The sequence below is a fragment of the Panthera onca genome, chromosome A2 (genome assembly GCF_046562875.1).
Source record: "Panthera onca isolate mPanOnc1 chromosome A2, mPanOnc1 haplotype 2, whole genome shotgun sequence".
Classification (NCBI taxonomy): domain Eukaryota; kingdom Metazoa; phylum Chordata; class Mammalia; order Carnivora; family Felidae; genus Panthera; species Panthera onca.
The window spans coordinates 22,973,006-22,987,383 of NC_138340.1; the positions used below are offsets into that span (position 1 = coordinate 22,973,006).

Below are 14,378 nucleotides of genomic sequence, written 5' to 3' on the forward strand. Positions count from 1 at the left end.
CTCACAAACCATGAGATCATGACCTGAGCCAAAGTTGGACGCTTAACCAACTGAGCAACCCAAGCGCCCCAGGCCTGTGTATATTCTAAGATGGAAATGTATTGAGCTCCTACCTGCCATGCTACACACATTGCGTTACCTGGACCCAGAGACATGGCCTGACTCTGCCCCGAAGTCTATGAGTGATGCTGCCAGGTTCAACAACTTGCGGGACAGTGAGAAATGACCTTGGCTAATTTCATCATTAGCCACGGGAAGGGGCTGGAGTCCTGTCCTTCCCTGAGAGACAAACGTTACTGAAGATGTCCCCACTCTCCAGCAGGCCTTAAAGCAACTGAGCTAAGGCCATGTTTGCTATAGTGTTCTAGCCCTGAATCACCTTCCCTGAGCCGGTGATGGAGCATGTGATGAGCTGGTCATTGCATGTGATTTTTCACCCTGTCTGTTCAATCAGCAAAGCAGAGCAGCCTTGAAATGTTATGAATAAATATTTGGAGTTCCTGGGTTTCTCATAACTCTATTTTTCTTCTAGGGATTAAATGGGAACCAGATGAGAATGGAGTCATTGCCTTTGACTGCAGGAACCGAAAATGGTAGGAAATGGTCAAACCTCTTAGTTACTTTTTAAAGAGAACTTGTGGAGAGGTTCGTAATTCATTTTTTGCTTAATTTTCCCCTGACCTAGGTACATCCAAGCAGCGACTTCTCCGAAAGACGTGGTCATTTTAGTGGACGTCAGTGGCAGCATGAAAGGGCTCCGTCTGACTATTGCGAAGCAAACTGTCTCATCTATTCTGGATACGCTGGGGGATGATGACTTTTTCAACATAATTGCTGTGAGTGCAGCTGTTTTGTGCTTTCTCTGCGCTTTGGGTTCATTTGATCTTTTAGCAGCAACCGGTTCACATTCTCATTGCTTTTGTACACACAACGTTAGAAGTCCTGCCCGAGATGAGGACCAGTTAGCCCCATGTGAGCTCCCTGAATCACGATGTTGGAATGGCTTTCAGAGTCTGGGAAAGCAGTTGAGCACATTTCCTCTCCTCACCTCGCACTCAGGCACTGCCATCTGGAAGAGTAGCACCAGATTTGGTTTTCCTGGGGAGCCAACCTTTTCAGAACCTTGGGGAATTAGGTCTTGCAAGATATTCCTCAGACGGCTAGTGGAGATTAACTTTAAGCTGGTTTGGTCTGAAGACCATGATAGGAATACTAATCACGATGACAAAACAACTACACTGTAGAGAGCTGTTTAAGGCTCACAGAACCCTTTGTCTCAGCTTCATAAACAAAAGTGCGTTTATTAAGTGCATACTGAATGCCATTCGCTTACCCTTCATATTTGCATGATCTTTTGTTCCTCACGGCAATTTTAGCATGGTTTTTGCATTTTCTCCGATGAGGCTGCTGGGGTTGCGAGGGTCAGTGACTTGCCCAGGGTTATAGAACGGGGAGGTGGGAGACCCGGGACCCAAACAGGATAGTAATAACATGCTTCCTGGAAAGGAGCAATGGCTTCTGAATTCCATCTCCAGCTCTTTTTCCTCTTCTCCCCAATTCTCTGGTGTGAGTCTCATCACGCACCTTATGTCCCTCCTACTCTTTTTCCAAAAACTGTAGCCACAACAAGCCTGCTTCTTTTCCCTGAGTACTTTACCAGGAGCTCCTGCCTAGTAGTCACCTGTGCTTTGCCGCCCCACCTCTACCTAGGACACTGAGTGGCTGCAAAAGTCAGTCAAGGCAGCATGGTGTGGTGAACAGAGTGTGTGCTTTGGGGTCGGGACTTAGTTTTGAATAGTTCTGTCCCATATAGCAAGCTGCACATCTTGAGGCAAACTGTCAGCTGAAGCTTGAGTAATCACATTACCTGCAGAGTTGCTGCCAGGACTACCTGAGCTGTGGCACAGGAGCCCCCCCCCCCCCCCCCATGGCAGGACATGAAAGAAAGGGTGTTGTTTGAAGAGTAGTGCAGACAAGCTCCAAGCATGCCCCTGCTGTGGTCTGTGTGGCTTCCCCAGGCTCCTGAGCAGATGTGTCATCATGGGATCCTGTATCTAGGCAGCCTTCTGCATGGGCACAGAGCCTACTTTTATTGGCGAGGCAGAGGGCATGGGTGTTTAAATGGCACTTAAATGGCTCGAATTAGTGTCCTGCCCGCATGCTTCTGATGAGACTGAGCAGGAAGGCACAGCTGTGGGCCACCATGATTTGTAGCTTCAGATTTTTAAAAGCCCTAAAGAAGAAAAGGAAGAGAAGGAGAACAATAGATTCCATGGGAGCAGGGGTTAGGCTTGTTTATTTATTCAACTATACCCAGTGCCCTAGACAGTGCCTGGGAAATAGTAAGAGTGTAAATACTGCTGAAAGGATAATCCCTGCAGCTGCCTCGCCCACCTTATGCCAGCTCTCATGAGTGCCCCATGTGGGGGATCTCATGGGATCTTCGCCCCAGCTCTGGGGCATGGACACAGAGGAACCGACAGGTAGAAGCTACCATCTAGGGGTGCCCGGGCAGCTTGGTCGGTTAATGTCAACTCTTGATTTTGGCTCAGGTCATGATCTCATGGTTCATGAGTTTGAGCCCCACGTTGGGCTCTGTGCTGTCAGCATGGAGCCCGCTTAGGATTCTCTGTTTCCCTCTCTCTCTGCCCCTCCCCCCCTCTGCCCATCCCCCACTGCCTGCATGTGCAGGCTCTCTCTTTCTTAAAATAAGTTTAATAATAATAATAATAAAAAAAAGAATAATAAAAAGAAGATACCAGCTAGAGGTCACACAGCCAGAAAAAGTGGCCTAGTAAAAACTCAGAAACTGTCTGGCTTTACCTCATCCTGCTTCCTGAGCAGAAGTGAAGAGATCATAGTTGAGTGACTCAAACATCTTGCTGTGAAATTCCATGGCCCCAGGGCACAGTTCTTTAAGGAAACTTTCAGACAGAACTTTGGGTTTCTAAATTCAGAAAAGTTACTCTAGTTACCAGTCTCATTGTGAATATGCAAATGTAGCCTGATCCCCACACATCCTGAAGCATTTACAGATAAGAAGCAGCTAATTTGGGACTATCTTTCTTATTAATCTTTAATTACTCATTACAGAAGTATCAGAAATTAGCATAATAAGAAGTGCTAACTAATTACATTGTGGATCCTTTATCAGTCAGGATTTATTGTTCTGTTAACAAAACCAATCGATTGAAATAATCTCTGTAAGTTCATTAAGATATACAAACAGTGTCAACCCAATAATGAAGACGGAGTGATTAAGATAATTAAAAGCAGACATGCTAGTTATTATAGAATAGTTAAGGAAGAAAATTAATTATTTTTTTTTTTACCCCAAATTGTCCCCTTATATAAAGAAACCCATTAGAGGTCCCATTAACCCTCACTGTACATCTGCTTGTTAGTTTTCAACATAAATGATCAACTTCAAGACCATTTACATAATTATTTGGACAATTAGGAAAATACTCTGAACTTTTTTATTTGAAGCCTCGATACTAAAATTGTGAAGGCTGTCCCCCTAAGGGGTAAGAGAATGGATCAAATTCTTTAGTGAATTTATATTAAAAGCCCCAGGATGAGAAAAGGAACCACTAATTAACAGTGACTTTTACACGTTGATTGTTTTATTACAGGCAACTTATGTAAAAATTTTAAACAATCAGAAAAGTTGCTATTCTCTTGCTGTTTGCCCATATTCCAAGTTTTTCCAAGTATATGAACATACGTAATTTTTCCCCAGCAGTAGAATCCTGTTTTCCAGAATACTCGGCAACTTGCTTCTATGCTTTTATTGTAAGCAAGTGTATTTGAAGAGCAGAGCATTTCATCACCCTGTAGTTGACATTAATTATTTAACCAGTCCCCCTTTGCTGGACGTCATGCTGTTCTGGGTCTCTTTTCTGCTCGAGAGTGCTGCAGAGAATGGACTTGGGCATGGATTCTTGCAGGGTTGGGTGTGCTTCTATTGAATAATATCTGGAAGTGGAATTGCTGCACCAAGAGGCATGCATATACTTAGGTATTACGAGAATGTCCACTAAGTAGGGTCTTATAATGGTTACACACTTAGAAACTGCACAGGCATACCTTGGAGGTATGGCGGGTTTGGGTCCAGACCACTGTGGTAAAGTGAATATCGCAATAAAACGAGGCAAATTTTTGGTTCCCCAGTGCATATAAAAGTTATGTTTACATGACAATGTAGTCTGTAAGTATGCAATAGCATTGGGTCTAAAAAACAATGTATGTGCCTTAATTTAAAAATACTTCATTGCTAAAAAATGCTAACCATCATCTGAGCTTTCATTGATGATCCCAGATCACCATAACAAATATAATAATAGTAATAATAAAGTTTGAAATAGTGCGAGAATTACCAAAATGTCACAGACAGACACAAAGTCAGCAAATGCTATTGGAAAAATGGTGCCCACAGATTTGCCCTGCAGAAAATTGCTACAAACCTTCAGAAAGTAACCTTGTGAAAATAACGCAGACTCTGGGAAGCACAATAAAACAAGGTATGCCTTTAGTACTCAGCTCCATCCGTTGTAACAAAATACCATAATGTGGGTAGCTTACACAACCGAAATTTATTTTCTCACGGTTGTACAGGCTGGAAAGTCAAATATCAAGGTCCAGTAGGGTTTGGTTTCTGTGAGGCTTCCCTTCCTGGCTCGTTGACAGCCATTCACCTTCTCATGGTGTATGTTCCCGGAGAGAGAGAGAAAGAGGGAGCCAGCTCTATCCTGTCTCCTCTCACGCAGGTGCCAGTTACGAAGCCCCATCCTCATGACCTCACCTAGCCCTAATCCCCTCCCAAGGCCCCATCTCCACATTGTGGGTTAAGGCTTCAACATGAAACTGTGGGGAGGGCGCACAAACATTCAGTCCATGACGCCAACATTTTGAGAGTTCTAAATAGTGGATTTGTAATTGGCAAACGTCCATGTTCATTCCCTTGAATTGTCTCTCTCAATCCTAAATATGTTTCACCAATGTTGCCTTGCCACGTCATGGTGGTGTTTTTTTCCTCCATTACCTTCGGTTTCTACGCTGGTAAAATTGCTCGAGTAAGATGGTGTATGTAGGTTTTTCAGTCTGTTGAGAATGGTTACTTGCCTCCGCCTAGAGGGAGACCCTGCTGCAGATTCTTGTACGTGCAGGACGATGGGAGGTTTGAAACTCCATCCAGAATGCCCCGCAAATCTGTTTGAGTGCCCTGTTCTTGTCAGCTGGAGTCCATTTATGGGAGAGGACATGATCATTTCACCCTTCATTACACTGTCCACTTTCTCCTGCTCGTTGGGTAGATGTTTGAGGAGACATTTCAGAGTTTCAGAGAGAAGTAAAGAATACACTCTTGTTTTTCAGTGTTGGAAGCCCATGTGCATCCTAGGTATTTGTTTATACAGATCTACTTCATCGTTGCCACTTGGTTTTCAGTGCCTTAATAAGGGAAAGGGGGAGAAGATGTAAATAGTAAGAGTCTTTCCTTGGCTGTGTCAGTCCTGTGTGCACGTGTGCGTGTTTGTATTAAGCTCATTGGCTAAATGCATCTTATATATTATACTGAAAAGCTTCCAATTCAGGTCTTTCCAGAGAGTAAATGTGAAACGATAATGTTAGAAACTGTTTTAGCTTTCACGGACAGGGTATTGCAAAATCTAAGACTGATGAACTAAATGGGTGAATTATAAAAGAATATAAGAAATAAGAGAGTGATTTTGTGCAGCCAAAGTTAAAATTTAAGGTCAAACCACTGGTGCATGAAGAGAGATGTCACTGACAAGAGAAAAGGCATATTTTTCTGATTTGCTTTGAAGTCTAACTACAAGCCATGCATTAAATTAACAATATTATCATAAAAATGAGGGTGCTAATTCTGTCCGATGCTGAAATTTGAAAAATGGTTTTACAGAAGCCTAAGCCATGCATTAAACGAACACAGTATTAACTGGACTGATATTGTTAAATCAATTTAAATGCTTCCTGCAGCCTGTGTTTGTGCCGAGTTGAATAGAGAAGAGCACCATTTGTTAGTTCAACCCAGAACTTTCTGGTGCCCTGGTTTTAATTTGCAGAATTTTCTTTAGAACCGTTCCTCCAGTGCTTTGTCTGCTACGGATTTACTCTTTCAAGTAATCGATTCCGTATTAAAAGTATGAGGCTGGTATTTTCTTTCAGTGCTCGTTTGTTCTGTACTACTAATTACGTCCAGTTGTGTTTCAAATTACACAGGAAGCTCCTCTAATGCAGAAGATCCCTGGGATGCCTGTACTGCTGAAAATACTGTGGGCTCATCTGCTTCATTACATAAACCCTACACATTTTCATTCGAAAGGTTATTTAATCAAAAGCGCGCCCAATAATAAAACCGTATAAATATTTAATGGAGTTCCAGCAATTCTGCATCAGTTTCTTGCCCTGCATGAGCATGCCAGCCTTGTAATTCTGTGGTTTGGGGTGTGTGTGTGTGTGTGTGTGTGTGTGTGTGTGTAACTTAGGATTCTCTAAAATGTACCCACTTACTTCATTTACTTTTTGTTTATCTGTTTTTTGAGAGGGATAGAGATTCTCTTTTTTTGTTGTTTTTTGTTGTTTCCTCTGTGTCAGTTTTAACCCCCTAGGTTTGTGCCTCTTTTCCCTCCATAATCTTCTCTATATCTTTGTCTTTCATCTCTTTGTTCTGATTATTTATTCTTTCAACAAATACTATTGAGTGCTAAGAGTGAAGTGTTAAGTACTAAGGCTGCCTTTGCAACTAAAGAAGACAGGTTGTGGACCTTGAGGTTTTGTGTGTGTGAGTGTTGGGTATGGAGAGAGACATCCAGGAAGCAGGTGCTCAGGGCAGAGTCGGAGCAGTGTGATCTTTGAGGGTGCAGTGAGGGGCTCTAGGAGGGCACAGAGCTGGGCAGGCTGGGGACTCAGTGATGGTGTCTTAGAAAAAGTGATGACTAAGGGAACAATAAGGTAGGGGGCTTCTGCAGGGGATGGGATAGGCGGGGAGAATGCACAGGTGAGGAGGAAGTTGCTCTTTGCAGGAGGTAGTCACTCCTCTCCAACCCCCAGGAAGTACGGGCCTGAAGGGCTGGGCCTGGTGGGAACACCTGAAAGGAGCTTATTTTCTGGACGCATTGGAAGGGGGGTGGGGAATGTGGGAGGTGGAGTTGGTGGCTGGGGTGAGGGCTGGGGGGGGGGTTGATGATAAAAAGAACGGGGCTGGATTGAGAGAGGCAGGCCAGACCAACCCACACGAAGAACTGGAACTCTACCTGGAGGCAGCGGAGGACGTGGAGGGTCAGCTGCAGAGTGATGTATAGGGACATCCCCCTAAAGTTTTCCCCTTCTTGATTAGGTCTCCCCTCATCCTCTTTTTTAGGCAGTTAATGGTCTTCTTCTGTTAGGCCTTGAAGCTCCATTGCTTTCATCCTCCAGCCCAGCTTCCGGCACGAAGTAGGGTTGAGTTCTCAATATCATCCAGAGCCCAGAGTCAGCTGGTTTTCACTCCTGGGCTCTAGGCTTCGATTTTCGTGAGCCAACATGTGGCACGATCCTACACCAGTGCCAAAACTTGTGTGAGCCTTGGTGGGCGAGCCCGGCCCACTTAACTCTTTATTTTTAGATCCTCCTCCAGCACATTCCGGCCATTCATTTAATGAAACCTAAACCTCGCCTTTCCTATTTCAGATCATTAAACTTCCCATTGAGGATTTTGCTGTGTCTTTAAAATGACAGAGGTAACGAATGCCTACCGGGATTGTGCAGAAGGAAGGAAAAGGCAGGTGGTGACATGTCCTCACTGTCAGAGCCCAGAGTTGTGTGGTTGGCCTGGGAGGACGGGAGGAACAGTTCCCGAGAGGAGAGAAGAGTGGGTGGTAGTCTAATCCCTGAAGAAGACCACGGGTTTACATCAAGCTTGGTTTTGTTTTTTGGATGGACCATGGCAGCATCATAGATATGCACTTTTTATCATGAAAAGGAGAAACAGTATCTTCCAAAGCAATATCTTTGGATGTAATGAGCATATTCTTTTATGGATACAAGTAGGAAAAAGTGGCTCATGAGAACTCTGCAATGATGTTCACGTGCAAGTTTAGTCAGTGTTTTATGTTTTATGGCACCTAGCAGGTTAGTTACTATTCAGTGAACAAACAAAGGAACAAAGGGCCCAGTGCCAGATGCCTTCCTGGGAGGGGATTTGGCAGTAAGCCAGCTGCACTGTCTTGACTCCATGTCTGCCACAGACCCCCGTCACTGAGAGGGTTCAGAGTGTGGCATGGAGTGGGACAGTGTGCAGCCATGCACCGTGGTGGTTTCCATCTTGGGTATTTATTTAGACAGTCACGTGGGCCTATGGCCGCAGCACTTATGTCCAACGAACGCAGCGCCTCGCTCTCCAGGGGAGGTCGGGGCCTGTGACCCCTGTCCTCAACACCCCCTTCCTACTCAGCAAATGTCAGCTCCAGTTGGAGGCCACATCTGTTGGTCTTTCTCTCTCGTAGCACACATGACACTCACGTATATATTTTCTTGGTTCCTTGTGCTTGTGCATCCAGATGCCATCTTCCTCTTTCTTATATGCTGAGTTCTGTGTTGACTCTTCACCCACTTACCTCTTTTCATCCTCACAGTGAGTTCACGGGGGGAAATCCAGTTACAATTCCCATTTCCCCAACACAAATACTGAGACTCAGAGAGCTGAGAAGCCTTGGCCAAGGTCACCGGGCTGGTGTGTGGCAGAGCCAGGATTTGAACTCGGGGCTGTCTGCCTCTGTTGCTTTAGCTCTACTGCTCTACCCTTGTGTGAATCAGAAGAGGAGAGCCAGCAAGGAAGGAGAAGGGGAGAAATAAACAGATGTGACCATGTGGCAGTCCTAGCTCTTTAAGGGGTGAAAATTCTTTGTCTACCTTCTTAGTACGTAGTTGGTGGACTGGCTTGACCATCTCCGGGGCTGCCTCAGCTCTCTCCCACCGTGCTAAGACACTCTTCCCATTTCCCCGAGATTTACAGGAAGGACTACCCACTTTGGGGGGAGAGAGAGAGATGGCTGAGCGCCTCTCTGGGTTCATTCCTAGCAGTGGGAGCGTGCAAAAGCAAATGGCAGAAGAGAATTCTACCTGGCCAGTGATGACGGTGTGCACTGCATCCATTTCTTTTTTAGACTAATGATGTCTGATTGTTTAAGTAGGGGCGAAGGAGAGCTGTTTATCAGGCCGTTGGATCTTAGGGCTGGAGTTGACCAGATCTTCAGTTGTGAATTGATCTGGCCATCCCACATCATCGTTTCACAAAGTAGAAATCCAGAGAACATCCATTAAACTGTAGGAACTGGAAGGTTTCCCAACGGCGAGCTGCTGGGAGCATGGAAGCAGTTTCACATACAGGGCGCCCTTGGCGTTCCCCTAGGGAGGAGCAGTGGGTAGTGCGGCGAGCATGGTGAGCACGCACGGCCCATGGGCCTCCTCGGCACAGCTGCCTGGTGTGCACCGTTCCCTCACACGGACGGCTGAGCCCAGCTCCCTTTGGTGATACACACCAGATTGCTCAGCATAGCTTTATCCTGATGCAGTCAAGGGAAATTAGTCAACTGAAAGCTTGGATGATGCCACTAACAAGCTGGCAGGGGTTCAGAAGAGCAGATTCCTCCACTGTGGCCACGGCTCACACAGCGATGGCGAGCATGGTTTTGATTACTGCACATGTTCCTCCCTGATGAGGGCAAGAACATTTTGGTCTTCTTTACTTTCCAGCCCCCTCTGCAGCCCCCCACATGCATGGACCTTTACACTAGCCAAGTTGTTTCAGGTCTGTTGCCTCATTGGATCCTCACAGGAACCCCTGGAGGGTAAACAGAAGATGAATTAGCACCTTCTTATGTATACGAATCTGGGACCCAAGGTTCAGTGACTTTCCCAAGGCCACACAGGGAGTACATGGCAGGGCAGGATGTGGACCCAAGTGTCCTGACTCCCACCTGAGTACACAACCCCAGGAATCAATATTGATGATATGTATTCGGCAGAATGTAGATGAAGTTTAAAATTTACGTGGAAAATGGAACTGGGAAGTTTGGGACTGCAAGGTATAGGACACCTGAATAAAGGCTGCTTTAGCATATAGGCATCTCATATGATCTCACGGAAGAGATGTGGAGCAGGGTGGCTGCAGGTTTGGTACGATGCTTCAACAGTGTCCTCAAGGACCCACATTGGCTCTATCTTCCTGACCTTTGCTCTCCATTCTTAATCTGGTCACCCCATTGTTGCACAATGACTGCTACAACCCCACAATGGCATCCCAAGTGGGAAGGAAGGAGAGAAGGAAGGCATTGGGTAGAGGAGAGTTTTCCCATAATGACAAGAAAAAAACTCATTAAACTTTGCAGAAAATGAACCCTTACATTTTGTTGGCTGGGAATGAATCAAGGGACCATCTCTAGCTTCAAGACAAGCTAGGAAAGCATGCTTTCAGCAGAGGAGGATGGGATAGATGTGATTGGCTAAGTCTGGTTTTGCTTCAGGCTTTAAGAATGGGCATCTTGTCACTCTCAACCAGCTCAGTCAGCAAGGGAGACAGAGGACGGGGAAATAGCTGCTTTTTTCAACACCTGCCCGCCTCAGTCCAATATGGACTGAGAACGTTGGAGAGACTCTTCTTCAGGTTGGACTGTGAATTGCTTCCTGGATCCTCAGATGATGTTCCATTTGTGGACTGAAAGTCTTGGTCCCATTTGTCAAGGGCTAATTTCAGAATCGTGTAAATGTGTTTTTGTTTTTTTTTTTTTTTTTTAGTCCATGCCTCCTCAGAGGAGATCTAAGCTCTATGACCATTGAGCGACAATTTTTCAAGTGCTTTTCTGTGACTAAGAACAAAGATTAAAGAGGGAGCAAAAGTCAGACTGATAGAAAGCATAGAATCTTGGGGGCCAGAGAAGAGAAATTGGGGGCTTTCAGGTCCTCAGGTCAGTAGCTATAAGGTCAGACTACCTGGGTTTGAATTAGGACTGCACCCCTTGTTTACTCCCCAGGGACTTTGGGCAAGTTGGCCATCCTTGGTTTGCCCCGGTTTCCCCATCTGTGAAGGGGGAGTAATTGGAAGGGCTTACCACATGAGGTTGAGGTGTCCCGTGAATGAAGTCTAGTCTGTGCCCAGGTGGAGTCAGGGCTCAGTAACAGTGAGTTGCATATATCAGTATTATCACTGCTCCTACTTGCTTATTAGCAAGCACCTCGGCACTGAAACAGGATAATCTCTGTCACTGTTGTAGCAGCTGTAGTTCTGGCCCTCTTCAGTCTGTCCCTGTAGTGTGTCCAGAAGCGGTGGGCCCAAGCTCATCTCTTTATTTCCCCCACTTCCCTGTGCATAGCCCTCCATGGTCCTCACTCCACACACTTCAAGTCCAAACCCCTTAGCCAGACTTTGCTTGAGAGCTGGGCCTGTGAGAGGTGGTTCTGGTTCCCTTCCTCTGGAGCTCTGGGCTGGGTTTTTGGTCGCTGCAGTGGAAACATGATGACACTCATTTGAATACGTTGTAGTTGGGCACCTACTGTGGGCCCACCCCTGTCGTTGTCACTAGGGGACATACTGAGGAACCGGATATGGACCCTTACGGTGTGGCCCCACCTGTGGTGAGGGATCCAGGCACCAGGCTGTTAGGATTTGGGAGTTTACAGGAGAGGAGCCTCACCTACACCACATGCTGCTTCCCAGAGGAGGCAGGAATGAGCTGATCCAGAGGATGAATGGGAATCAGCTGGGAGATGCTGGAGCAAGGCTCCAGGCAGAGGGCCCTGTGTGGGAGGACAAGATGGGATATATCAGAGGACAGGAAGGGAGTTAGGGCTGCCAGTGCCAAGTCTCTAGGGAGCGATAATGAATGAGTGAAGTTGGGAAGGTCAACAGGGCCAAGTGTCCAGAGCCCTACTGTACCCTGGGAAGGCTGATTTGCAGAGCAGTGGAAAGTGTGAATGGGATTGGCGGGATGCGGCATGATCCGATTTGTGTTTTAGAAGGACCCAGCCTCGCCACAGTGCAGAGAATCATGCTTGATGAGAGAAGTGAAGATAAGAGCACTCAAATTTCCACTCCCTAGTTGTGAGTTTGGACAAAAACAAATGGTCATATTCTGGGTATTCTGGGATAAAAAATAATGGGAAGGTCGGCATTGGCCTGTGTGGAAGGTGGTGTCACTGCTCATGAGCAGTGCTCTGACCCATACTCACAGAGCCTCCCAGAGTGACCGGGGAATATCAAGGTCCTTTCCTTTCCTCAATTCTGTTGTCACTCATGTGTGACCCACACACGGGTCCTTTGGCTCCATAAAACCAAAGACAGGAGCTGGAGCTATATCCACCCAAGTCTGGAATGCTCTTTAGATCCCACCTGGATCATGCACTGTCAGTCATGGCCACGGAGCCCCAGTGTTTGGAGCCACTCCTGAAGGACTGTCAGTTAACTGTATACACCCTGAACACTGCCATATATCAGCACATGCTCTAGAACTTCCTTCCTCAAACAAGGAAAGAATATTGGGCACTTAAGCACAATTTTATATAGGGGCACCGATTGAGAAAGTCACCTATGTGAACGAATCGAACCCCTAGTTATGTTGCTTCTTTGTTTGTTGGCATGTATCCTTAAGTTATTTGGTACCACTAAAATGGTTAATTGTGTTCTCTTGGCTATTTCATCTCTTTGCAGTATAATGAGGAGCTTCACTACGTGGAACCTTGCCTGAACGGGACATTGGTGCAAGCTGACAGGACAAACAAGGAGGTAGGGTCTGTGGCTGGGCAGGTGCATCAGGGGTCATGGCATGGCCTACTCTCCCTCACGGTAGTGGCTGACGCGAATTCTGTTCTACTTTTTAGGAACTCATCAAATGTATTGCCTTTAATCATGGCAATAAAATAATTACATTGAGTTCAGAAGCTCAGTAGTTCTGAAATACTTGCATTGATTTACTTTTTCTTGCTCTATGTACGTCCTGTGTCATGCTTGATACCTATGTTGAAACCATTGAAAGAAAATAGCTTTTGCTGAGATTTCAAAGAAAATTGAACCCACTTGTTAAATCTGTTGTTGCTCTTCCTACAGTTGATTAAATAATCGTTGGGGTATCTATGGGGGTAACTTGTCTCCCAGGTTAGAAGGTAAGCTTTATGAGGACAGGGATGATGTCTGCTCACTGCTGTGTGTTCAGTGCTCTGAGCATTGGAACAAATGAAGGATGTGTTAAAGGAGGACCTTGGGAAATGGGGCAAAAGTTTCTCTTCCTATTGGAGCATTCTGGGAAAATGCCCAGAATAGGTTTCTATAAAATAAATCCTTTTTCCCCTTATCCATCTTTAAACTTATGAGTACAGACCACTATAGCTACCACCATAGCACCCCCTACAGGGCCGGGTGACAATTTAGGTCAAATTAGCTGTGTAGCAACAATATCACACCTCCTAGGACACACAGCTGCCATTACTCGTGTTGTTTCGTTGTATTTGCCATGACGGGCTGCTCCTCTCCTGGAGAGCAGATTCCCACGAGGTGGCTCAGGGCACTGCCAGGGTAGGTTTCTGTGAAGTGCTGTGCCTGTGCTGGGGAGACCCCTCGTGGCTCAAGTGGGCAGGGAGTGGCATTGGTGCCATCTTAGGTGCAGGTGGCATTTCTGAGGGAGTGAACAACAGAGGATTAGGAGAAATTCATTCCAGCTAGAACACAGAGTGAGAAGGAAAAATTATACCAGAGCTAATGTCCAAGCTTCAATTTGAGGGGCAAGAAACAGTGTAATAGTCTTTATGTTAGGAGGGTAGAAGAAGTGCATTGTAGCTCAAAGAGCAGGTGTATCTAGGGAATGTTTGTTCATGGTCACTTTGTAGGGAATGAATGATTTAAACCTATAGCCAAACTTTCCTAGGGACCTTCCCCTTGTTTGACCATTGCCTGGGTCTGGATTCTGCCCCATTCCCAATATTATAGCTTTGGAATATCCTCCAGAGCCTCAGATAGGTGTCCAGTGATGTTGCCTGCAACATTAAATAGAAAAGATGTTTGGGGTGCGTGGGTGGCTCCGTCAGTTGTGTGTCTGACTTCTGATTTCAGCTCAGGTCATAATCCCAGAGTTGTGGGATCAAGCCTGCATCGGGCTCCGTGCTGAGTGTGGAGCCTGCTTAAGATTCTTTCTCTCTCACTCTGCCCCCCACCCTGTCTAAAGTAAATAAATAAAAATTTAGAAAAGATGCTTAAAATGGTCACGGCCTCCCTTCAGATTGCTTCCCAAATAAACAAGGAGCAGTGTGATATTTGGATGTATGGAGTCTTATGAAAGGCAAAAAAGATTGTTAGATAAAGCAGGCTAAGCATTTATTTAAACCTGTCT

The 14,378-nt window shown here is 45.8% G+C and overlaps 1 protein-coding gene across 1 annotated transcript in view; it reads left to right on the forward strand.

The window, feature by feature from the left end:
• The window catches only part of CACNA2D3 (calcium voltage-gated channel auxiliary subunit alpha2delta 3), an 860,086-nt gene that overhangs the window by 392,620 nt on the left and 453,088 nt on the right, over window positions 1-14,378 (forward strand). The window contains exons 7-9 of the mRNA XM_078442942.2: window positions 533-593; window positions 686-836; window positions 12,707-12,781. Of these exons, the coding sequence (XP_078299068.1) occupies window positions 533-593; window positions 686-836; window positions 12,707-12,781 (287 nt within the window). The remainder of the gene's footprint in view (window positions 1-532; window positions 594-685; window positions 837-12,706; window positions 12,782-14,378) is intronic.